The sequence below is a fragment of the Echiichthys vipera genome, assembly GCF_963691815.1.
Source record: "Echiichthys vipera genome assembly, chromosome: 15".
NCBI classification, from domain to species: Eukaryota; Metazoa; Chordata; class Actinopteri; order Perciformes; family Trachinidae; genus Echiichthys; species Echiichthys vipera.
This window is the reverse complement of record NC_139840.1, coordinates 413984-438692: the sequence shown is the minus strand read 5'-3', so window position 1 is coordinate 438692 and position 24709 is coordinate 413984. Positions and strand designations below refer to the sequence as shown.

At 53.1% G+C, this 24709-nt stretch overlaps 1 protein-coding gene across 1 annotated transcript in view; it reads right to left on the bottom strand.

The window, feature by feature from the left end:
- Window positions 1-270: 270 nt before the first annotated feature.
- slc4a2a (solute carrier family 4 member 2a) overlaps window positions 271-24709 on the bottom strand; it is a gene marked incomplete at both ends in the record, with an annotated part of 26400 nt that continues 1961 nt past the window's right edge. Inside the window, 20 exons of the mRNA XM_083928549.1 lie at window positions 271-351; window positions 1021-1194; window positions 1450-1619; window positions 1719-1972; window positions 3323-3489; window positions 3574-3663; window positions 4175-4384; window positions 4509-4703; window positions 5268-5416; window positions 6257-6460; window positions 6861-7077; window positions 7401-7581; window positions 7825-7925; window positions 8407-8554; window positions 9519-9654; window positions 9754-9934; window positions 16896-17071; window positions 18702-18770; window positions 18974-19135; window positions 19315-19462. Coding sequence (XP_083784675.1) covers window positions 271-351; window positions 1021-1194; window positions 1450-1619; window positions 1719-1972; window positions 3323-3489; window positions 3574-3663; window positions 4175-4384; window positions 4509-4703; window positions 5268-5416; window positions 6257-6460; window positions 6861-7077; window positions 7401-7581; window positions 7825-7925; window positions 8407-8554; window positions 9519-9654; window positions 9754-9934; window positions 16896-17071; window positions 18702-18770; window positions 18974-19135; window positions 19315-19462 — 3213 coding nt within the window. The remainder of the gene's footprint in view (window positions 352-1020; window positions 1195-1449; window positions 1620-1718; window positions 1973-3322; window positions 3490-3573; window positions 3664-4174; window positions 4385-4508; window positions 4704-5267; window positions 5417-6256; window positions 6461-6860; window positions 7078-7400; window positions 7582-7824; window positions 7926-8406; window positions 8555-9518; window positions 9655-9753; window positions 9935-16895; window positions 17072-18701; window positions 18771-18973; window positions 19136-19314; window positions 19463-24709) is intronic.

Below are 24709 nucleotides of genomic sequence, written 5' to 3'. Positions count from 1 at the left end.
GGGGGGGGGTGTCAGACATCCAGAGGGTTCAGCAGTGACATTAATAATAACTGACTTCACTGTGTTTCCACTTCCTGTTCAGCTTCTCTGCTGCAGAAGAACTCAGAGTGAAAGACGTTAAAGGTTTAAAGGTAAATGTGCTTTAATGTTCGGTTAGTTTCATCTTTACAACAGAAAACAGCTTTATAAAAACATGATGATGTCACAGCGTGGACCGGCCGCTCGCCACGGGACGCCACGGGACGCCACGGGACACGAGTCACCGTCCAATCAGACGGGCATCTGCAGCTGAGAGTACTCGTCCTGCCCCTCCTTCTCCTCCAGGTGAGGCTCCGAGTCATCAGCGTCCAACTGAGGACAGACAGACAGACAGAGGTCAGAGGTTAGTCCACAATCAGTGCCCAATACCCCGGGAACAGGCCTCTGTAGACCCTAACACACCCTCTAACCCTGACCCTAACACACCCTCTAACCCTGACCCTGACCCTAACACACCCTCTAACCCTGACCCTGACCCTAACACACCCTCTAACCCTGACCCTGACCCTGACACACCCTCTAACCCTGACCCTGACCCTGACACACCCTCTAACCCTGACCCTGACCCTGACACACCCTCTAACCCTGACCCTGACCCTGACACACCCTCTAACCCTGACCCTGACCCCAACACACCCTCTAACCCTGACCCTGACCCTGACACACCCTCTAACCCTGACCCTGACCCTGACACACCCTCTAACCCTGACCCCAACACACCCTCTAACCCTGACCCTGACCCCAACACACCCTCTAACCCTGACCCTGACCCCAACACACCCTCTAACCCTGACCCTGACACATAAGGTGTTCCCGTGGTGCGGCCCTTTTAACCTCTCACCCTGGTGACGGTGAGGTCGGTTAGCCGTGTTAGCAGCCGTGTTAGCAGCCGTGTTAGCAGCCGTGTTAGCAGCCGTGTTAGCAGCCATGCTAGCAGCCGTGTTAGCAGCCTGTGTTAATGATGGTGTCAGGAGGACTCACACTCTGCAGCTCTCGGCGGTTGAAGAGGCGCGGCAGCAGCAGCATCCTCACCGGGATGGTCAGCAGCAGCATGAAGGGGAACGCCAGCGCCGCCGCTGTCGCCATGACGACCCACAGTACAGACAGACAGGTCAGCTGGATAACAGTGAACAGGTGCATCCTTAATGTCCGCACCTGTGAGACAGCAGAGACACAGAGACAGGTGAGACGGAGACAGGTGAGACGGAGACAGGTGAGACAGAGACAGGTGAGACGGAGACAGGTGAGAAGGAGACAGGTGAGACGGAGACAGTTGCGTTGATGGTTGTGTTCCCTACAAGTCCAAGTCAAGGCAAACAAGTCAGGTAAGTCCAGTTTCAGGTTCCAAGTCAAGTCAGCGCCTCTGGCAGTGGCTGACGTGTCTGGTCGGGGTCAGGGGGCGGGGCTAACCTTGCAGACGTAGTTGTGGTCGGGGTGGTACTTCGGGGGCATCAGCAGCAGGATGAGTCGCTCGGTGAGCTGGATCCCATTAAGGGACATCACACCCATGTAGAGGAAAATCCCAAACAGCACTGCCAGAGGGATCTGACGCAGAACCTCCCCGATCACGATGGACAGACCTGGGGGACGGGGGGACGGGGGTAAAGGGACCAGATCAGTAGCAGCAGTACAGGCGGTAACAGAAACAGTCGTGGTCGTGGTACTCTACGGTGTCATACCCACTAAAACAGCCACCAGGAAGCCCGTCACCCGCTGCTCCTTCACCTCCTGGATGCGGGGCTTGTCTCCGGGGGCGACGGCTTTGCTCATGACAGTGAGGGCGTTGGTGTGTGTGACGGAGCGCACCGTGGCCGCCGATAACCAGGGCAAACCAAACAGCGCCGAGACTCCTCCCACCGCCACGATGATGAGGAGGTCCAGGTGAAACCCAGTCCCCTTCACCAGCATCCTCTCCTTCTTACTGACGATGAGCCTGACACACAGATGCAGGGACATTACATGTTTGGGTTATTTAAAGCTGGCTGGCAGATCAAGTGGACCCTGAATGTTTACAGCTCTCACGCCCCTCCCCCTCATCTCCGCTCCCTCCCATCGAGTGCTCGTCATGGAGGTACGCTAGCTAACCTACTCACAGATAGCAGCTGCTAACATCATGTAGCGTATGCTAGCTTGAGGCGTGTGCCTGGGATATTGTAACATGCGTAAGCGGGGAAGGGGGGGGATCTGTGGCGTGTGCACGAACTGTGAACTGTGCTGAGTGTCGGCTTCAGTGAATATGATCAAACCAATGATACTGACTGTGTCTTCACTCACACTCCCTCATCTTCAGCCTCTGGTCCTGGATCAGGTCTCAGGGGCAGCAGCTGCAGCCTCTGATCCTGGATCAGGTCTCAGGGGCAGCAGCTCCAGCCTCTGATCCTGGATCAGGTCTCAGGGGCAGCAGCTCCAGCCTCTGATCCTGGATCAGGTCTCAGGGGCAGCAGCTCCAGCCTCTGATCCTGGATCAGGTCTCGGGGGCAGCAGCTCCAGCAGGGGACCCCAAACTTCCCTTTCCCGGGCCACATTAACCAGCTCTAACTGGGGGATCCTGAGGCGTTCCCAGGCCAGTGTGGAGATCTAATCTCTCCACCTGGTCCTGGGTCTTCCCCGAGGCCTCCTCCCAGCTGGACGTGCCTGGAACACCTCCCTAGGGAGGCGCCCAGGGTTCATCCTTACCAGATGATCCTGAACCACCTCAACTGGCTCCTTTCAACACAAAGGAGCAGCGGCTCTACTCCGAGTTCCTCACGGATGCTGAACTTCTCCCCCTCTCTCTAAGGGAGACTCCAGACCCCCTCCTGAGGAAACACACTTCACACGCTTGGACCTGGACCTGGTTCTTTGGGTCCTGACCTGGACCTGGTTCTGTGGGTCCTGACCTGGACCTGGTTCTGTGGGTCCTGACCTGGACCTGGTTCTGTGGGTCCTGACCTGGACCTGGTTCTTTGGGTCCTGACCTGGACCTGGTTCTTTGGGTCCTGACCTGGACCTGGTTCTGTGGGTCCTGACCTGGACCTGGTTCTGTGGGTCCTGACCTGGACCTGGTTCTTTGGGTCCTGACCTGGACCTGGGTCTTTGGGTCCTGACCTGGACCTGGTTCTTTGGGTCCTGACCTGGACCTGGTTCTTTGGGTCCTGACCCAGCTTTCAGGACCACAGGTGAGGGTAGGAACCAGGACTGAGGGTAGATCCAGAGCCCCCCCCTCGCTCCGACTCTCCGGTGACTTTAAGTCAGTGAAAGCAAAAACAACATAAAAAACACAAGAGAAGAAGAAAGTGTTTACGCTGTGATCTGAGACTCCATGAAGATGAGGATGAAGACGAGGATGGCCGGCAGGATGCTGGCGGCCATCATCCAAACAGGGAACTGCCCGTCCGACCCCAGAGGAGAGATGAACCAACCGCGCTTCTCCGGGCTGGACACGGAAAATCCACTGGGCACGTTCAGTTTCTGTCAGCCAATAGGAAGAGGGGATTTAAAGGTCTGTCCGGTGCTTAAACATTCACTCGAGGGTTAAATGGGGTCCGGTCTGACCTGGGTGTAGGTGTCCTCCACGCTGGAGTCCACCAGCACCATGATGAGGATGGCGATGGGAACCCCGAAGTCTCCGATGATCCGACGGAGCTGAAACACACAGAACACCAGCTGATCCAACAGTGAAGCCAAAGCGCCTGGGTCGCCCCCTGCTGGCTGGTTGGCTGAGGTGCGGGTCCTAAACGTGTGGTAGGTTTATGGAGGGGCCCACTCCCTCGAGCCTTAGACCCCTAACCCCCCACAGACCCTGGCTGCAAAACAACAACATGGCCGCCCTCGTATCCAGAGTATTTTGGCTTCACTTTTGGGATCATCTTTATTTACAGTCTGTGCACTGAACACTACGACACTTCTCAGGCTCATGAGCCTCTACCTGTACCTGTACCTGTAGGTACCTGTACCTGTACCTGTACCTGTACCTGTAGGTACTCACACCTGTAGATACCTGTACCTGTACCTGTACCTGTAGGTACCTGCACCTGTACCTACCTGTACCTGTAGATACTCACACCTGTAGATACCTGTACCTGTACCTGTAGATACTCACACCTGTAGGTACCTGTACCTGTACCTGTAGCTACCTGCACTTGTATTTACTGACCCTGCCGGGGAAGAAGGAGCTGTTCTTGAACTTGCGCAGGTAGAAGGCGATGAAATACGTTCCAGCCATGAGCACAAACGAGAGCAGGGCCGTGTTGGGTTCTCCGACCACCTTCCCTGAACTCCCTGCAGCTGCCGTGAAGTTGCAGAGCGACGGAGACACTGTGTTGTTTCCATGGTAACAGTTTTGGAGAGGATGCTCCTGAAAGATCTAAAAAAGAAGAAAGAACAGCACAGATGCTTCAGATGTGCAACATAACTTTAAAGACTTCTACTGAAGACACGTCTCTGATACGGGTCCGGGCTCGCCGCTGACCTGTGACCTCTGACCTCACCTTGATCAGCTTGGCGAAGGTCTCGTAGATGAAAATGAGGGAGATGAGGAAGGAGAAGATCTCCTGAGTGAAGCGGGAAACGAAGCGGACCAGGATGCTTCCCTCGAAGGCCACGGTGAGGACCACGATGAGCACCAGCCAGAAACCGATCCACACCCGACCCGTCAGGTACTCAACGCCGTTGTCTTTACAAAACTACACACACACACACACACACACACACACACACACACACACACACACACACACACACACAGAGAACAGCTTAGATAAAACACTAATAAACCACCTGATGGTTTGTCCGTGTGCTTCGGCTGAAGGAAACATTATCAAGAGAAGCCAGGAGCGCCACGAGCTAAGGTCAAAGCTACGGAAGTGAAAGTCGTCCTGATGCTGTTTCTGAGGTTAGGAGTCGACCTTCTGGGACGGACTTTTATAATCATGACTCTATGTGACTCAAAAAACAGGACCAGTCACCCTTGTGTTCCTTCAGGGCCCTCGTCCTGATGGGAGACATTAGTGCACGCGCCTCAAAGACAGACTTCTTTACAAGGAAGTGAATTGGAAACTCACGCGGAGAAAGCCGATCTTATTGTCTCTTCGTCTTTCTTCATTGACCCTTATTGACAAATTTCCCACGACACTTCCAGAAACTTTACTCTAAATATTTATGATCTATTCAAGGAGAAGCATAGAGGCTCCGAGGCAAACAGAAGAGGACGCAGGACAGAACCCTGGGGCACAGAAGAGTGAGCTTACAGTGTAGAAGGCCTCCTCGAACACCAGCAGCGGTCCAGAGAAGCCGATCACCAGCAGCGGCTGAGCGCCCAGCACGCTGAACACTATGCCCTGCATCGCCGTGGCCACTATCAGCTCGGACACGCCAATCAGACCCTCCGTTTTCTCACCTGTGCCACGGGAAAAGAGCAAGACCTTCAGAAAACAAGGGGGCGCACACACCTGTTACCATGCTCATGAGATCGGTCTTCACAGGACATCAGTCAGGACCCCAGACATCAGTCAGGACCCCAGACATCAGTCAGGACCCCAGACATCAGTCAGGACCCCAGACATCAGTCTGGACCCCAGACATCAGTCAGGACCCCAGACATCAGTCAGGACCCCAGACATTAGTCAGGACACCAGACATCAGTCAGGACCCCAGACATCAGTCAGAACCCTAGACATCAGTCAGGACCATCAGTCAGGACCCCAGACATTAGTCAGGACCCCAGACATTAGTCAGAACCCTAGACATCAGTCAGGACCATCAGTCAGGACCCCAGACATCAGTCTGGACCCCAGACATCAGTCAGGACCCCAGACATCAGTCTGGACCCCAGACATCAGTCAGGACCCCAGACATCAGTCAGGACCCCAGACATTAGTCAGGACACCAGACATCAGTCAGGACCCCAGACATCAGTCAGAACCCTAGACATCAGTCAGGACCATCAGTCAGGACCCCAGACATTAGTCAGGACCCCAGACATTAGTCAGGACCCCAGACATTAGTCAGGACCCCAGACATCAGTCAGGACCCCAGACATCAGTCAGGACACCAGACATCAGTCAGGACCCCAGACATCAGTCAGGACCTTCAGTCAGGACCCCAGACATTAGTCAGGACCCCAGAGGTACCGTAGCTTTCTTACGTGACGTTATGAAAATGCGGTCGTGGCAAAATCCGACATCAGTACCTGCAGCGTTTGAACGTCACGGGGACGTTGGCTGAGGCCCAGACTCACCCAGAAGTCCCCCAAAGGTGATGGCAGGCGACAGTGCAGCGAAGTAGATGAAGATGATGGCGGCCATGCACTGAGGGTTCAGAGCGTCCCGCATGTCGCTGAGGTACTTAGGGTAGCGTCGAGCCACGTCTTTGATCAGGCCTCCGAACAGACGCCCTGAGCGCCTCAGGGGCTCGTCCCCGGGTTTGGAGCGAACGAGGGAGTCTGGAGGATACAAGCAGAGCTCCGTTAGTCCACGATCACGACATCGACGCAAGGACCGGACCTGCGTCACCGGACTACATCTGATATTCAGACCCAAACTGATCGGCTGATACACGTTTCTGTAACGACGGCGTTTCCTGGAGCTCGCTAGCAGATGAGCGAGCTAACAAATGAGCTAGCTAGCCATCAAGCTCGCTAACAAATGAGCTAGCTAGCATTTGCCTCCTGGGACAAGCATGCAGTGAACTGTCCCTCAAGGTTTGCCAAATGTTTGATTCCCTGTCATAGTTATGGATCAAACATGTTCTGAACATCATGAAGAGAAACAACGACCGTCATCATTAATAAGCCGCTCGTCTACATCTGATGAAAGCATCGCTGACACGCAGGAGCGGCCGACCTCGGTCCTGCGGGGCGCCGCTCTGCTTCTCCTGCAGTTTGCCGATCTCTTCCTCCCTCTTCCGGAGCATTTCCCGTTGGAAGCGAGCGACCGAGTGGAGCAGCTCGTCGCCGCTGAGGTCGGAGGGCGGGAGGACGACGCTGCAGTCCAAGAAACGGTTGATGGCTGTCAGCAGGTCGTGGCGGTCGTCGGCCTGGTACGCCGCCTCGTGGAAGTGCTACAGGAACAGACAGGAAGACAGGACAGGGGTCGGTAAACATGCACGGACTCGAACTTCTGAACCTTTCTAGTCTTTGGACAATTCAAGGGTTTTACATCACGTCCACACGTTAACAGTTAACGATCGACTCGGACCACATTCACACACGCAGCAGTTCGGGGTTCAGCCCGAGGACACTTCGACATGGGGACAGAAATCAAACCGCCGATCTTCCGAAAGGGCCCGCTCTACCTCTAAAGGGTTCAAGGCAGCTGCGTCAGGACAGTGACTCAGACCTTGGCGCCCCCTGGTGGTCAGAGAGTAACGCTGCAGGGACTCGCCTGGTCGGACATGAGCGTGGAGATGGAGCGTCCGATCTGGTGGTAGTCCATGTTGGCGGTGGGCGGGCCCAGCAGCAGGAACAGGAACCTGACGGGGACCGGGACCTCCAGGACGGACTCCAGCAGGACCGCCTCCTGCAGGCGCACGAACGCCATGGAGGGCTGCTCCAGGAAGCCCACGCTGCCTGCAGACACAGCGGAGGGACGCACTGAACCCACTGGGCCTCAGGGGCACACAAGGTGACGCGTGCGTGCGTGCGTGCGTGCGTGCGTGCGTGCGTGCGTGCGTGCGTGCGAGCGTGCGTGCGTGTGTGCGTGCGTGCGTGCGTGCGTGCGTGCGTGCGTACGTGCGTGCGTGCGAGCGTGCGTACGTGTGTGCGTGCGAGCGTGCGTACGTGTGTGCGTGCGTGCGTGCGTGCGTCACCTACCCACGAGCACGACGGTGGCCTCGGCTCGCTCCGGGATCTTCTCCATCAGCTTCACCTCATGTTTGGATCTGGAGACGCTGGTGGGCGGGGCTTCTTTCTGAACACACACACACACACACACACACACACACAGACACACACACACACACACACACACACACACACACACACACACACACACACACACACACACACAGGAGGAATTGGAAAAATGGCACAAATGTGTATAAGGGATAAAACACATGTAGGGTTTATGGCGGCCATTTTGTAAATTTACAAAATGGCCGCCATAAACCCTACATTGTCTTATCCGGCTGTTCAGTCGTGACGTAACACCCTTTCAGAATAAGACTTTCTTGGTTGGTTCTGTTTGGTGTCAACGTTTGGACCCTGAAGTCTTATTTTGAAAGGGTGTAGGGTCACTGGCATTTAAATCCATATATAACTATATATAATATAGTTATATATATATATAATATAGTGATATATATATATATATATATTTATATAACTATATATAATAGATTTATATAAATATATATTTATAAGTGAGTGTGAGGCGCTGACGTCAGCGTTACCTTGTTCTTCTCCCCGTCAGCCTCTCTGTGATTGGTCAGACTGATGGGGGGCTCTGATTGGCCGTTGTGTCTGTCCATCAGGGCGGCCATGTTGGCTGCAGAGATGATCTTACTGAAGGAACTGTGGTCTTTTTCATCAGAGGGGTGACTGAGGACACGAGAGACAGAGACAAGAGACAGAGACGAGAGAGACAAGAGACGGGAGACAAGAGACAAGAGACAAGAGACAAGAGACGGGAGACAAGAGACGGGAGACAAGAGACGGGAGACAGAGACGAGAGACAAGAGACGGGAGACAAGAGACAAGAGACAAGAGACAAGAGACAAGAGACAAGAGACGGGAGACAAGAGACGGGAGACAAGAGACGGGAGACAGAGACGAGAGACAAGAGACGGGAGACAAGAGACAAGAGACAAGAGACAAGAGACGGGAGACAAGAGACGGGAGACAAGAGACGGGAGACAAGAGACGGGAGACAAGAGACGGGAGACAAGAGACAAGAGACAAGAGACAAGAGACGGGAGACAAGAGACGGGAGACAAGAGACAAGAGACAAGAGACAAGAGACGGGAGACAAGAGACGGGAGACAAGAGACGGGAGACAAGAGACGGGAGACAAGAGACAAGAGACGGGAGACAAGAGACAAGAGACAAGAGACGGGAGACAAGAGACAAGAGACAAGAGACAAGAGACGGGAGACAAGAGACGGGAGACAGAGACGAGAGACACGAAAGACGAGACATTAGAGGTGGCGGTGGGATGGCGGTGGGATGGCGGTGGGATGGCGGTGTGATGGCGGTCTGATGGCGGTGGGACGTATGTGGTATGGCGGTTGGGTGGCGGTGTGATGGCGGTGTGATGGCGATGGGACGTACGTTGGATGGCGGTGGGATGTATGTTGGATGGCAGTGGGGCGTATGTTGGATGGCGGTTGAGTGTATGTTGGATGTACGTTGGATGGCGGTGTGATGGCGGTCTGATGGCGGTTGGACGTACCTGTGGTATGGCGGTCGGGTGGCGGTGTGGTGGCGGTGTGATGGCGGTGTGGTGGCGGTGGGACGTACCTGTGGTATGGCGGTCGGGTGGCGGTCTGACGGCGGTGGGACGTACCTGTGGCGCAGCAGCAGCGCCCGCAGCACGTTGGCCCGGTCCTGGGCCTTGATCTGGTCGGAGATCACCATCTGCTCCACCACCTGCTGAGCGATCCCCGGCAGAGTCCTCTGCCTCAGGTCCAGGAGCACGGCCCCTGAGGACACAACGCCGTGACATCACTGTGACATCACTGTGACATCACCACGCTCACGCTCAGACCCGGGTGTGTGTGTCAGGACCCCCCCCCCCTCACCGTGGGAGATGGTTCTCCGCAGCTCCAGCAGCGAGCGGAAGGAGAGCGAGGCCACGTGGGGGCGGCCCCAGCGCTCCGTCTCCTCCTCCACCTCCTCCTCAAACTTGATCCAGCGAGCCGTCTCCCTCCACTGCAGCTCCTGGTTCCTGTCGATCACCAGCTCGTTCAGCTCCACAAACACCTGCAACACAACCACAACCAGAACCTTCAGAACCAGCAGAACCAGAACCACAACCAGAACCTTCAGCTCCACAAACACCTGCACCACAACCAGAAGAACCGGGTCACAGAACCTTCAGAACCGCATTACAGAACCTTCAGCTCCACAAACACCTGCAACACAACCACAACCACAACCAGAAGAACCGGGTCACAGAACCTTCACCAGAACCATCAGAACCTTCAGAACCACCAGAACCTTCAGAACCAGCAGAACCTTCAGAACCAGCAGAACCTTCACCAGAACCACAACCAGAACCTTCAGAACCAGCAGAACCGGGTCACAGAACCTTCAGAACCAGCAGAACCGGGTCACAGAACCTTCAGCTCCACAAACACCTGCAACACAACCAACAGAACCTTCAGAACCAGCAGAACCAGCTCGTTCAGCTCCACAAACACCTGCAACAGAACCACAACCAGCAGAACCGTGTTACAGAACCTTCAGCACCGTGTTACAGAACCTTCAGCACCGCGTTACAGAACCTTCACCGTGTTACAGAACCTTCACCGTGTTACAGAACCTTCACCGCGTTACAGAACCTTCAGCACCGTGTTACAGAACCTTCACCGTGTTACAGAACCTTCACCGTGTTACAGAACCTTCACCACGTTACAGAACCTTCACCACGTTACAGAACCTTCAGCAGCGTGTTACAGAACCTTCAGCACCGTGTTACAGAACCTTCAGCACCGCGTTACAGAACCTTCACCGTGTTACAGAACCTTCACCGCGTTACAGAACCTTCAGAACCGTGTTACAGAACCTTCAGCACGTTACAGAACCTTCAGCACCGTGTTACAGAACCTTCACCGTGTTACAGAACCTTCAGCACCGTGTTACAGAACCTTCAGCACCGCGTTACAGAACCTTCACCGCGTTACAGAACCTTCACCATGTTACAGAACCTTCAGCACCGTGTTACAGAACCTTCAGCACCGCGTTACAGAACCTTCACCGCGTTACAGAACCTTCACCATGTTACAGAACCTTCAGCACCGTGTTACAGAACCTTCACCGTGTTACAGAACCTTCACCATGTTACAGAACCTTCAGCACCGTGTTACAGAACCTTCAGCACCACGTTACAGAACCTTCACCACGTTACAGAACCTTCACCACGTTACAGAACCTTCAGCACCACGTTACAGAACCTTCACCGTGTTACAGAACCTTCAGCACCGTGTTACAGAACCTTCACCGTGTTACAGAACCTTCACCATGTTACAGAACCTTCAGCACCGTGTTACAGAACCTTCAGCACCACGTTACAGAACTTCAGCGTGTTACAGAACCTTCAGCACCGCGTTACAGAACCTTCACCGTGTTACAGAACCTTCACCGTGTTACAGAACCTTCAGCAGCGTGTTACAGAACCTTCACCGTGTTACAGAACCTTCACCGTGTTACAGAACCTTCACCGCGTTACAGAACCTTCAGCACCGTGTTACAGAACCTTCACCGTGTTACAGAACCTTCACCGCGTTACAGAACCTTCAGCACCGTGTTACAGAACCTTCAGCACCGTGTTACAGAACCTTCACCGCGTTACAGAACCTTCAGCACCGCGTTACAGAACCTTCAGCACCGTGTTACAGAACCTTCAGCACCGTGTTACAGAACCTTCAGCACCGCGTTACAGAACCTTCAGCACCGTGTTACAGAACCTTCACCGCGTTACAGAACCTTCAGCACCGTGTTACAGAACCTTCACCGTGTTACAGAACCTTCACCGTGTTACAGAACCTTCAGCACCGTGTTACAGAACCTTCAGCACCGTGTTACAGAACCTTCACCGTGTTACAGAACCTTCAGCACCGTGTTACAGAACCTTCACCGTGTTACAGAACCTTCAGCACCGTGTTACAGAACCTTCAGCACCGTGTTACAGAACCTTCAGCACCGTGTTACAGAACCTTCACCGTGTTACAGAACCTTCAGCACCGTGTTACAGAACCTTCACCGTGTTACAGAACCTTCACCGTGTTACAGAACCTTCAGCACCGTGTTACAGAACCTTCACCGTGTTACAGAACCTTCACCACCGTGTTACAGAACCTTCAGCACCGCGTTACAGAACCTTCACCGTGTTACAGAACCTTCAGCACCGTGTTACAGAACCTTCACCGTGTTACAGAACCTTCACCGTGTTACAGAACCTTCACCGCGTTACAGAACCTTCACCGTGTTACAGAACCTTCACCACGTTACAGAACCTTCAGCACCGTGTTACAGAACCTTCACCGTGTTACAGAACCTTCACCACGTTACAGAACCTTCACCGTGTTACAGAACCTTCAGCACCGCGTTACAGAACCTTCACCGTGTTACAGAACCTTCAGCACCGTGTTACAGAACCTTCAGCACCGCGTTACAGAACCTTCACCACCGTGTTACAGAACCTTCACCGTGTTACAGAACCTTCAGCACCGCGTTACAGAACCTTCACCACCGTGTTACAGAACCTTCACCGTGTTACAGAACCTTCAGCACCGTGTTACAGAACCTTCACCGCGTTACAGAACCTTCACCGTGTTACAGAACCTTCACCACCGTGTTACAGAACCTTCACCGTGTTACAGAACCTTCAGCACCGTGTTACAGAACCTTCAGCACCGCGTTACAGAACCTTCACCGTGTTACAGAACCTTCACCGTGTTACAGAACCTTCAGCACCGTGTTACAGAACCTTCAGCAACGCGTTACAGAACCTTCACCGTGTTACAGAACCTTCAGCAACGCGTTACAGAACCTTCACCGTGTTACAGAACCTTCAGCACCGTGTTACAGAACCTTCAGCACCGTGTTACAGAACCTTCACCACGTTACAGAACCTTCAGCACCGCGTTACAGAACCTTCAGCACCGCGTTACAGAACCTTCACCGCGTTACAGAACCTTCAGCACCGCGTTACAGAACCTTCACCGTGTTACAGAACCTTCAGCACCGCGTTACAGAACCTTCAGCACCGTGTTACAGAACCTTCACCCTGTTACAGAACCTTCACCGCGTTACAGAACCAGGACCAAACCAGACTGAAGCAGGCTGACCCAGACTGAAGCAGGCTAACTCAGACTAAAGCAGGCTAACTCAGACTAAAGCAGGCTAACCCAGACTAAAGGAGGCTGACCCAGACTGAAGCAGGCTAACCCAGACTAAAGCAGGCTAACTCAGACTAAAGCAGGCTGACCCAGACTGAAGCAGGCTAACCCAGACTAAAGCAGGCTGACCCAGACTAAAGCAGGCTGACCCAGACTAAAGCAGGCTAACCCAGACTAAAGCAGGCTGACCCAGACTAAAGCAGGCTGACCCAGATTGAAGCAGGCTGACCCAGACTAAAGCAGGCTAACCCAGACTAAAGCAGGCTAACCCAGACTAAAGCAGGCTGACCCAGACTAAAGCAGGCTGACCCAGACTAAAGCAGGCTGACCCAGATTGAAGCAGGCTGACCCAGACTAAAGCAGGCTGACCCAGACTAAAGCAGGCTGACCCAGACTGAAGCAGGCTAACACAGACTAAAGCAGGCTGACCCAGACTAAAGCAGGCTGACCCAGACTAAAGCAGGCTAACCCAGACTAAAGCAGGCTGACCCAGACTAAAGCAGGCTAACCCAGACTAAAGCAGGCTGACCCAGATTGAAGCAGGCTGACCCAGACTAAAGCAGGCTGACCCAGACTAAAGCAGGCTAACTCAGACTAAAGCAGGCTGACCCAGACTAAAGCAGGCTGACCCAGACTAAAGCAGGCTAACCCAGACTAAAGCAGGCTGACCCAGACTAAAGCAGGCTAACCCAGACTAAAGCAGGCTAACTCAGACTAAAGCAGGCTAACCCAGACTGAAGCAGGCTGACCCAGACTAAAGCAGGCTGACCCAGACTAAAGCAGGCTAACTCAGACTAAAGCAGGCTGACCCAGACTAAAGCAGGCTGACCCAGACTAAAGCAGGCTGACCCAGACTAAAGCAGGCTGACCCAGACTAAAGCAGGCTGACCCAGACTAAAGCAGGCTGACCCAGACTAAAGCAGGCTAACTCAGACTAAAGCAGGCTAACCCAGACTGAAGCAGGCTGACCCAGACTAAAGCAGGCTGACCCAGACTAAAGCAGGCTGACCCAGACTAAAGCAGGCTAACTCGTTACCTTGCTGTGGCGACGCTTCAGGTCCAAACCGACCATCGTGAAAACCAGAAGAGACTGAACTGAGAGGAACACGTCCTCCGACTTTACCTGCCCCCACCTGCCTGACCCCACCCACCTGTCTGACCCCACCCACCTGTCTGACTCCACCCACCTGTCTGACCCCACCCACCTGTCTGACCCCACCCACCTGTCTGACTCCACCCACCTGTCTGACCCCACCTGCCTGACCCCACCCACCTGTCTGCCCCCACCCACCTGTCTGACCCCACCCACCTGTCTGACCCCACCCACCTGTCTGACCCCACCTGTCTGACCCCACCCACCTGTCTGACCCCACCCACCTGTCTGCCCCCACCCACCTGTCTGACCCCACCCACCTGTCTGCCCCCACCCACCTGTCTGACTCCACCCACCTGTCTGACCCCACCTGTCTGCCCCCACCTGTCTGCCCCCACCCACCTGTCTGACCCCACCTGTCTGCCCCCACCCACCTATCTGCCCCCACCCAACTGTCTGACCCCACCCACCTGTCTGCCCCCACCTGTCTGACCACACCTGTCTGACTCTACCTGTCTGACTCCACCTGTCTGACTCCACCTGTCTGACCCCACCTGTCTGACTCCACCTGTCTGACCCCACCTGTCTGACCCCACCACACCTGTCTGACTCCACCTGTCTGACTCCACCTGTCTGACCCCACCTGTCTGACTCCACCTGTCTGACCACACCTGTCTGACCCCACCTGTCTGACTCCACCCGTCTGACTCCACCTGTCTGACCCCACCTGTCTGATTCTACCTGTCTGACCCCACCTGTCTGACCACACCTGTCTGACTCCACCTGTCTGACCACACCACACCTGTCTGACCCCACCTGTCTGACCCCACCTGTCTGACTCCACCTGTCTGACCACACCACACCTGTCTGACCCCACCTGTCTGACCCCACCTGTCTGACCACACCACACCTGTCTGTCTCCACCTGTCTGACCCCACCTGTCTGACCCCACCTGTCTGACCACACCTGTCTGACCCCACCTGTCTGACCACACCACACCTGTCTGACCCCACCTGTCTGACCCCACCTGTCTGACCACACCACACCTGTCTGACTCTACCTGTCTGCCCCCACCTGTCTGCCCCCACCTGTCTGAATCCACCTGTCTGACTCCACCTGTCTGACCCCACCTGTCTGACTCTACCTGTCTGACCCCACCTGTTTGACCACACCTGTCTGACCCCACCTGTCTGACCCCACCTGTCTGACTCCACCTGTCTGACTCTACCTGTCTGACCCCACCTGTCTGCCCCCACCTGTCTGCTCACACCTGTCTGCCCCCACCTGTCTGACCCCACCTGTCTGACCCCACCTGTCTGACTCTACCTGTCTGACCCCACCTGTCTGACTCCACCTGTCTGACTCTACCTGTCTGACCCCACCTGTCTGCCCCCACCTGTCTGCTCACACCTGTCTGCCCCCACCTGTCTGACCCCACCTGTCTGACCCCACCTGTCTGCCCCCACCTGTCTGCTCACACCTGTCTGCCCGCACCTGTCTGACCACACCTGTCTGACCCCACCTGTCTGACCCCACCTGTCTGACCCCACCTGTCTGACTCTACCTGTCTGACCCCACCTGTCTGCCCACACCTGTCTGACTCCACCTGTCTGACTCCACCTGTCTGACCACACCTGTCTGACCCCACCTGTCTGACCCCACCTGTCTGCCCACACCTGTCTGACCCCACCTGTCTGACTCCACCTGTCTGATTCTACCTGTCTGCCCACACCTGTCTGACTCCACCTGTCTGACTCCACCTGTCTGACCACACCTGTCTGACCACACCTGTCTCCCCCCACCTGTCTGACCCCACCTGTCTCCCCCCACCTGTCTGACCCCACCTGTCTGACTCTACCTGTCTGACCCCACCTGTCTGACCACACCTGTCTGACTCTACCTGTCTGCCCCCACCTGTCTGACCACACCTGTCTGACTCCCCTGTCTGACTCCACCTGTCTGACCCCACCTGTCTGACTCTACCTGTCTGACCCCACCTGTCTGACCACACCTGTCTGACTCCACCTGTCTGACTCCACCTGTCTGACTCCACCTGTCTGACCACACCTGTCTGACCCCACCTGTCTGACCCCACCTGTCTGCCCACACCTGTCTGACCCCACCTGTCTGACTCCACCTGTCTGATTCTACCTGTCTGCCCAGACCTGTCTGACTCCACCTGTCTGACTCCACCTGTCTGACCACACCTGTCTGACCACACCTGTCTCCCCCCACCTGTCTGACCCCACCTGTCTGACTCTACCTGTCTGACTCCACCTGTCTGACCACACCTGTCTGCCCAGACCTGTCTGACTCCACCTGTCTGACTCCACCTGTCTGACCACACCTGTCTGACCACACCTGTCTCCCCCCACCTGTCTGACCCCACCTGTCTGACTCTACCTGTCTGACTCCACCTGTCTGACCACACCTGTCTGACCACACCTGTCTGACTCCACCTGTCTGACTCTTCCTGTCTGACTCCACCTGTCTGACCACACCTGTCTCCCCCCACCTGTCTGACCCCACCTGTCTGACTCTACCTGTCTGACTCCACCTGTCTGACCACACCTGTCTGACCACACCTGTCTGACTCTTCCTGTCTGACCACACCTGTCTGACCACACCTGTCTGACCCCACCTGTCTGACCCCACCTGTCTGACCCCACCTGGAGACGATGCATTCCCTCATTTAAATACGTCAGAACCGTGAAGTGTGACCTCTGACCTCGTGGGGCGTGCGGTCCGGCTGCAGGTGCTGCAGGTGCTGCAGGTGCTGCAGGTGGTGCAGGTGAGACTCGGTTCGATGGCTGATCTGATCTTTGGGGACGTGGACGATCGGCCCTCTGGAGCTCCGCCTCATCAGGTGACGCCGCACCGCCGGGACGTCGTCCAACCGGTGACCTGGGGGGGGGGTGAGTGTGGGAAAGAGGGGTCAGCGGTTAAAACCACACACACACACACACACACACACACACACACACACACACACACACACACACACTCACACACACACACACACACACACACACAGACACACACACACACACACACACACACACACACACACACACACACACACACTCACACACACACACACACACACACACACAGACACACACACACACACACACACACACACTGTGTGGTCTCATGGGAACGTCCTAACAAAGTTTCAGGCTCCAGTGAAGAATCAGGAAGATGAGAATGAACTAATCAGTGTGTGTGTGTGTGTGTGTGTGTGTGTGTGTGTGTGTGTGAGTGTGTGTTCCCACGCTGCAGTAATCAGCAGGTGAGTTTAGGTTTCTGTGAAAATTGGATTTTCTCTGGACATTTTCTCACAGTTTTCTGGGAATTAATCAAAACACAAGCAGCCAATCAGGATCCAGCATCAGACGTCAGCTGACATCAGCGAAATAAAGCGTTTCAGAAAGGTACGGAGGCCCTGAAGGGTCAAACTGACACTTCCTGCGTTTCCCTGCATGAAATGAATGTAAAACCCAAAAATCCTACACTCATGTTGGTCCCTGAACGCCCCGTGCTCATGTTGGTCCCTGAACGCCCCGTGCTCATGTTGGTCCCTGAACGCCCCGTGCTCAAGTTGGTCCCTAAACGCCCCGTGCTCATGTTGGTCCCTGAACGCCCCGTGCTCATGTTAGTCCCTGAACGCCCCGTGCTCATGTTGGTCCCTGAACGCCCCGTGCTCATGATGGTCCCTGAACGCCCCGTGCTCATGTTAGTCCCTGAACGCCCCGTGCTCATGTTAGTCCCTGAACGCCCCGTGCTCATGATGGTCCCTGAACGCCCCGTGCACATATTAGTCCCTGAACGCCCCGTGCACATATTAGTCCCTGAACGCCCCGTGCTCATGTTAGTACCTGAACGCCCCGTGCTCATGTTAGTCCCTGAACGCCCCGTGCTCATGTTGGTCCCTGAACGCCCCGTGCTCATGTTGGTCCCTGAACGCCCCGTGCTCATGATGGTCCCTGAACGCCCTGTGCTCATGTTGGTCCCTGAACGCCCCGTGCTCATGTTGGTCCCTGAACGCCCCGTGCTCATGTTGGTCCCTGAACGCCCCGTGCTCATGTTGGTACCTGAACGCCCCGTGCTCATGTCCACAAACATCAGATGTAAACTTTCACGTGTTTTGTGTCAGTCGTTGTTAAAAAGTGTTTAAGTGTTTAAGTGTTTAAGTGTTTAAGTGTTTAAGTGTTTAAGTGTTAAAGAGTTAAAGTGTTGTTGCTCAGCAGCCTCAGTCGCTCAAACTCGCCGTGGGACGCAGGAACAATAGAGAACGGGCCGTGGGCGGCGTGTTGTGTTCAGGCGCCAGGAAGTGACAGAAAACTCTTTCATGACGGGAAACATTCCTTTCAAACACGTGGCGTTTGTCCCCCAGTGCATTCTGGGAGCGAGTGCACCGTCCTCACACGTGTAGATCTTTAAACGCAGGTTAAAGGTCGTCTGTTTGAACGCGTTCGAGTGTGAAAGTGTGAAAACGTCGCGTTCGTAAAAGATCAAAGTGAAAGTCACTGACTCTTGATGCCGTCCAGGTCCACGCACATCAGCGCTTCCTCGTCCGTGTCGTCAGCGGCGACGCTCGTCACTGCGACGCCCGTCACGCCGTGGCCTGGGGAGAGTCCTGCGCTGTGATTGGAGGAGACGGTGGGCGGGTCACTGAAGGGGAGGAGCTACAGGTGAAAAACGTGTTTTAGAAGAAGAGAACTCACCTGCTGGGCCGCTCCTCCTCTCCCTCCTCTTCCTCTCCCTCCTCTTCCTCTCCCTCCTCTTCCTCCCCCTCCTCTTCCTCCCCCTCCTCTTCCTCCCGGTCTTCTTCTATGGTGGCTGCAGCGTTGGGGGCGGAGCCTCGCCGCGCCTCCTTCCTCCCCTCATTGGTCGTCCTCTTCCTCCGGCCGTCCAGCGGCGGTTTGGTCAGAGGGTGATGGACGTGCAGAGACAGGTGACGGTGATCTGCAGCAGGAACAACATCAGAGGTTCTGAAGAACCCAGGACCGGTTCCAACCGGACCGACCGGAACCACCTCACACACCAACAGAGCCTTCAGGGACCCGTGGGACCCCAGAGCCTCCTAACACCATGGAACCAGAACCTTTAGAACCTCTGAACGTAACGTCAGAACTTGAACGCACCTTCAAAGTCCTGCTCATCGAAGACTCGGCGTGTCTCCGGCGGGCTGCGGGCCGCAGGACTCAGGATCTGCTGGAACCCCTGAAGACCGAAGACCTGGTTCAGGTCCTCCTCCTCTTCATCGCTGAGGGGAGGCGGGGCTGCGCAGGACTGGAGCAGAGGATTACAGAGTTAGTCCTGTCCCTGAACGCCCCGTGCTCATGTCGGTCCCTGAACGCCCCGTGCTCATGTCGGTCCCTGAATGCCCCGTGCTCATGTCGGTCCCTGAACGCCCCGTGCTCATGTTGGTCCCTGAACGCCCCGTGCTCATGTTGGCCCCTGAACGCCCCATGTTCATGTCGGTCCCTGAACGCCCCGTGCTCATGTAAGTCCCTGAACGCCCCGTGCTCATGTTGGTCCCTGAACGCCCCGTGCTCATGTTGGTCCCTGAACGCCCCGTGCTCATGTAAGTCCCTGAACGCCCCGTGCTCATGTCGGTCCCTGAACACCCCGTGCTCATGTCAGTCACTGAACGCCCCGTGCTCATGTTGGTCCCTGAACGCCCCGTGCTCATGTTGGTCCCTGAACGCCCCGTGCTCATGTTAGTCCCTGAACGCCCCGTGCTCATGTTAGTCCCTGAACGCCCCGTGCTCGTGTTGGTCCCTGAACGCCCCGTGGATGCTGTTGCCGTGGTTACTCACTGCAGACGGACTGACGACGTCACCAGGACCCAGAGAGTTCTGATGACGGCTCATGGCTCCTTCACAGTCACAGTGTTTCTGATGTTCAACAGAACCTGGAGGAGGAGGAGGTGATGAGAGTGTGTGTGTGTGTGTGTGTGTGTGTGTGTGTGTGTGTGTGTGTGTGTGTGTGTGTGTGTGTGTGTGGACGGTGACTCAGCAGATCAGGACACTCGAGACATTTGGTGTCTGACAGAGTCTGGACATCGTTAACTTAGCATAGACAGTTAGACTAGTTAGCTTAGCTTAGCATAGACAGCTAGCCTGGTTAGCTTAGCATAGACAGCTAGCCTGGTTAGCTTAGCTTAGCATTAGCCTGGTTAAGAAGTCACATCTTCTGACTTTGAGCTGGACTGGATGAATCGATTTCCTGCAGAAGAATATGAATAAACACTAAATATAAATATAATGATTTAATCTGATGTTTGAAAACGTCTTCATCACTTTAATGAAACTTTAATAATTCAACGTTCAGTCAAAAGTGATTTTCCTTCAGTGGAAGTTTAAGAAACTTTGGACTCAATGAACTTCTGCAGAAGTTTCCAACAACCAATCAGAGAGCAGCGTACAGGAGACAGGAAGTGGCCTCGGCGTGTTCCTGTCGGCTCCTGGTTCATCTCCCACTTTATTCATATTTCATTAATATTTATATTTATTTGATATTTCACAAATAAAATCACCTTTAAAATCATTAAACACTCAGAGGAACAACTGATCTGAGTGCTGCTGCGTGTGTGTGTGTGTGTGTGTGTGTGTGTGTGTGTGTGTGTGTGTGTGTGTGCGTGTGTGTGTGTGTGTGTGTGTGTGTGAAACAGGAAGAGAGTTGGAGCCTACCTCAGCGTCCTCGCAGCACTGAAAGAAGAGAGAAATTATAATGCAAAGACTGAAACCAACAGAGAGAGAGAGAACGAAAAGAAAGAGAACAGAGAGAGAGAGAGAGAGAGAGAGAGAGAGAGAGAGGGAGAGAGAGGGAGGGGGAGAAGAAAGGGGGATGAAAGGAGGAGAAGGAGAGGAAACAGAGGAAAGCTGCAGACAGAGAGAGTGAAGAAAAGGTTTAATTCTCTACAGAAACCTGATCAGCTGAAGGTCACCATGGCAACCGAGCTGTCAGTCAAGGATAGAGCCCGCCCCCTTGGCCGTCCACACACACACACACACACACACACACACACACACACACACACACACACACACACACACACACACACACACACACACACACACACACACACACACACACACACACACACAGCTGCGGACAGACTGTTGGTTTGGTCTGATGATGTCACCTGAATGCATCATCATCCCTCACCTGAAAAAGAGTCTAAACGTGTGTTAAAGTGTCCTCTAGGAGCATAAACGTGTGCTAAAGTGTCCTCTAGGAGCATAAACGTGTGTTAAAGTGTCCTCTAGGAGCATAAACGTGTGCTAAAGTGTCCTCTAGGAGCATAAACGTGTGCTAAAGTGTCCTCTAGGAGCATAAACGTGTGTTAAAGTGTCCTCTAGGAGCATAAACGTGTGTTAAAGTGTCCTCTAGGAGCATATACGTGTGCTAAAGTGTCCTCTAGGAGCATAAACGTGTGTTAAAGTGTCCTCTAGGAGCATAAACGTGTGTTAAAGTGTCCTCTAGGAGCATAAACGTGTGTTAAAGTGTCCTCTAGGAGCATACACGTGTGTTAAAGTGTCCTCTAGGAGCATAAACGTGTGTTAAAGTGTCCTCTAGGAGCATAAACGTGTGTTAAAGTGTCCTCTAGGAGCACAAACGTGTGTTAAAGTGTCCTCTAGGAGCATAAATGTGTGTTAAAGTGTCCTCTAGGAGCATAAACGTGTGCTAAAGTGTCCTCTAGGAGCATAAACGTGTGTTAAAGTGTCCTCTAGGAGCATAAACGTGTGTTAAAGTGTCCTCTAGGAGCATAAACGTGTGTTAAAGTGTCCTCTAGGAGCATAAACGTGTGTTAAAGTGTCCTCTAGGAACTTAAACGTGTGTTAAAGTGTCCTCTAGGAGCATAAACGTGTGTTAAAGTGTCCTCTAGGAGCATAAACGTGTGCTAAAGTGTCCTCTAGGAGCATAAACGTGTGTTAAAGTGTCCTCTAGGAGCATAAACGTGTGCTAAAGTGTCCTCTAGGAGCATAAATGTGTTAAAGTGTCCTCTAGGAGCATAAACGTGTGTTAAAGTGTCCTCTAGGAGTATAAACGTGTGTTAAAGTGTCCTCTAGGAGCATAAACGTGTGTTAAAGTGTCCTCTAGGAGCATAAACGTGTGCTAAAGTGTCCTCTAGGAGCATAAACGTGTGTTAAAGTGTCCTCTAGGAGCATAAACGTGTGTTAAAGTGTCCTCTAGGAGCATAAACGTGTGTTAAAGTGTCCTCTAGGAGCATACACGTGTGCTAAAGTGTCCTCTAGGAGCATAAACGTGTGTTAAAGTGTCCTCTAGGAGCATAAACGTGTGTTAAAGTGTCCTCTAGGAGCATAAACGTGCGCTAAAGTGTCCTCTAGGAGCATAAACGTGTGTTAAAGTGTCCTCTAGGAGCATAAACGTGTGCTAAAGTGTCCTCTAGGAGCATAAATGTGTTAAAGTGTCCTCTAGGAGCATAAACGTGTGTTAAAGTGTCCTCTAGGAGTATAAACGTGTGTTAAAGTGTCCTCTAGGAGCATAAACGTGTGTTAAAGTGTCCTCTAGGAGCATAAACGTGTTAAAGTGTCCTCTAGGAGCATAAACGTGTGCTAAAGTGTCCTCTAGGAGCATAAACGTGTGTTAAAGTGTCCTCTAGGAGCATAAACGTGTGTTAAAGTGTCCTCTAGGAGCATAAACTTGTGTTAAAGTGTCCTCTAGGAGCATAAACGTGTGTTAAAGTGTCCTCTAGGATCATAAACGTGTGTTAAAGTGTCCTCTAGGAGCATAAACGTGTGTTAAAGTGTCCTCTAGGAGCATAAACGTGTGTTAAAGTGTCCTCTAGGAACATAAACGTGTGTTAAAGTGTCCTCTAGGAGCATAAACGTGTGCTAAAGTGTCCTCTAGGAGCATAAACGTGTGTTAAAGTGTCCTCTAGGAGCATAAACGTGTGCTAAAGTGTCCTCTAGGAGCATAAACGTGTGCTAAAGTGTCCTCTAGGAGCATAAACGTGTGTTAAAGTGTCCTCTAGGAGCATAAACGTGTGTTAAAGTGTCCTCTAGGAGCATAAACGTGTGCTAAAGTGTCCTCTAGGAGCATAAATGTGTGCTAAAGTGTCCTCTAGGAGCATAAACGTGTGCTAAAGTGTCCTCTAGGAGCATAAACGTGTGTTAAAGTGTCCTCTAGGAGCCTAAACGTGTGCTAAAGTGTCCTCTAGGAGCATAAACGTGTGTTAAAGTGTCCTCTAGGAGCATAAACGTGTGTTAAAGTGTCCTCTAGGAGCATAAACGTGTGTTAAAGTGTCCTCTAGGAGCATAAACGTGTGTTAAAGTGTCCTCTAGGAGCATAAACGTGTGTCAAAGTGTCCTCTAGGAGCATACACGTGTGTTAAAGTGTCCTCTAGGAGCATAAACGTGTGTTAAAGTGTCCTCTAGGAGCATAAACGTGTGTTAAAGTGTCCTCTAGGAGCATAAACGTGTGTTAAAGTGTCCTCTAGGAGCATAAACGTGTGTTAAAGTGTCCTCTAGGAGCATACACGTGTGTTAAAGTGTCCTCTAGGAGCATAAACGTGTGTTAAAGTGTCCTCTAGGAGCATAAACGTGTGTTAAAGTGTCCTCTAGGAGCACAAACGTGTGTTAAATTGTCCTCTAGGAGCATAAATGTGTGTTAAAGTGTCCTCTAGGAGCATAAACGTGTGTTAAAGTGTCCTCTAGGAGCATAAACGTGTGTTAAAGTGTCCTCTAGGAGCATACACGTGTGTTAAAGTGTCCTCTAGGAGCATAAACGTGTGTTAAAGTGTCCTCTAGGAGCATAAACGTGTGTTAAAGTGTCCTCTAGGAGCACAAACGTGTGTTAAAGTGTCCTCTAGGAGCATAAATGTGTGTTAAAGTGTCCTCTAGGAGCATAAACGTGTGCTAAAGTGTCCTCTAGGAGCATAAACGTGTGTTAAAGTGTCCTCTAGGAGCATAAACGTGTGTTAAAGTGTCCTCTAGGAGCATAAACGTGTGTTAAAGTGTCCTCTAGGAGCATAAACGTGTGTTAAAGTGTCCTCTAGGAACTTAAACGTGTGTTAAAGTGTCCTCTAGGAGCATAAACGTGTGTTAAAGTGTCCTCTAGGAGCATAAACGTGTGCTAAAGTGTCCTCTAGGAGCATAAACGTGTGTTAAAGTGTCCTCTAGGAGCATAAACGTGTGCTAAAGTGTCCTCTAGGAGCATAAATGTGTTAAAGTGTCCTCTAGGAGCATAAACGTGTGTTAAAGTGTCCTCTAGGAGTATAAACGTGTGTTAAAGTGTCCTCTAGGAGCATAAACGTGTGTTAAAGTGTCCTCTAGGAGCATAAACGTGTGCTAAAGTGTCCTCTAGGAGCATAAACGTGTGTTAAAGTGTCCTCTAGGAGCATAAACGTGTGTTAAAGTGTCCTCTAGGAGCATAAACGTGTGTTAAAGTGTCCTCTAGGAGCATACACGTGTGCTAAAGTGTCCTCTAGGAGCATAAACGTGTGTTAAAGTGTCCTCTAGGAGCATAAACGTGTGTTAAAGTGTCCTCTAGGAGCATAAACGTGCGCTA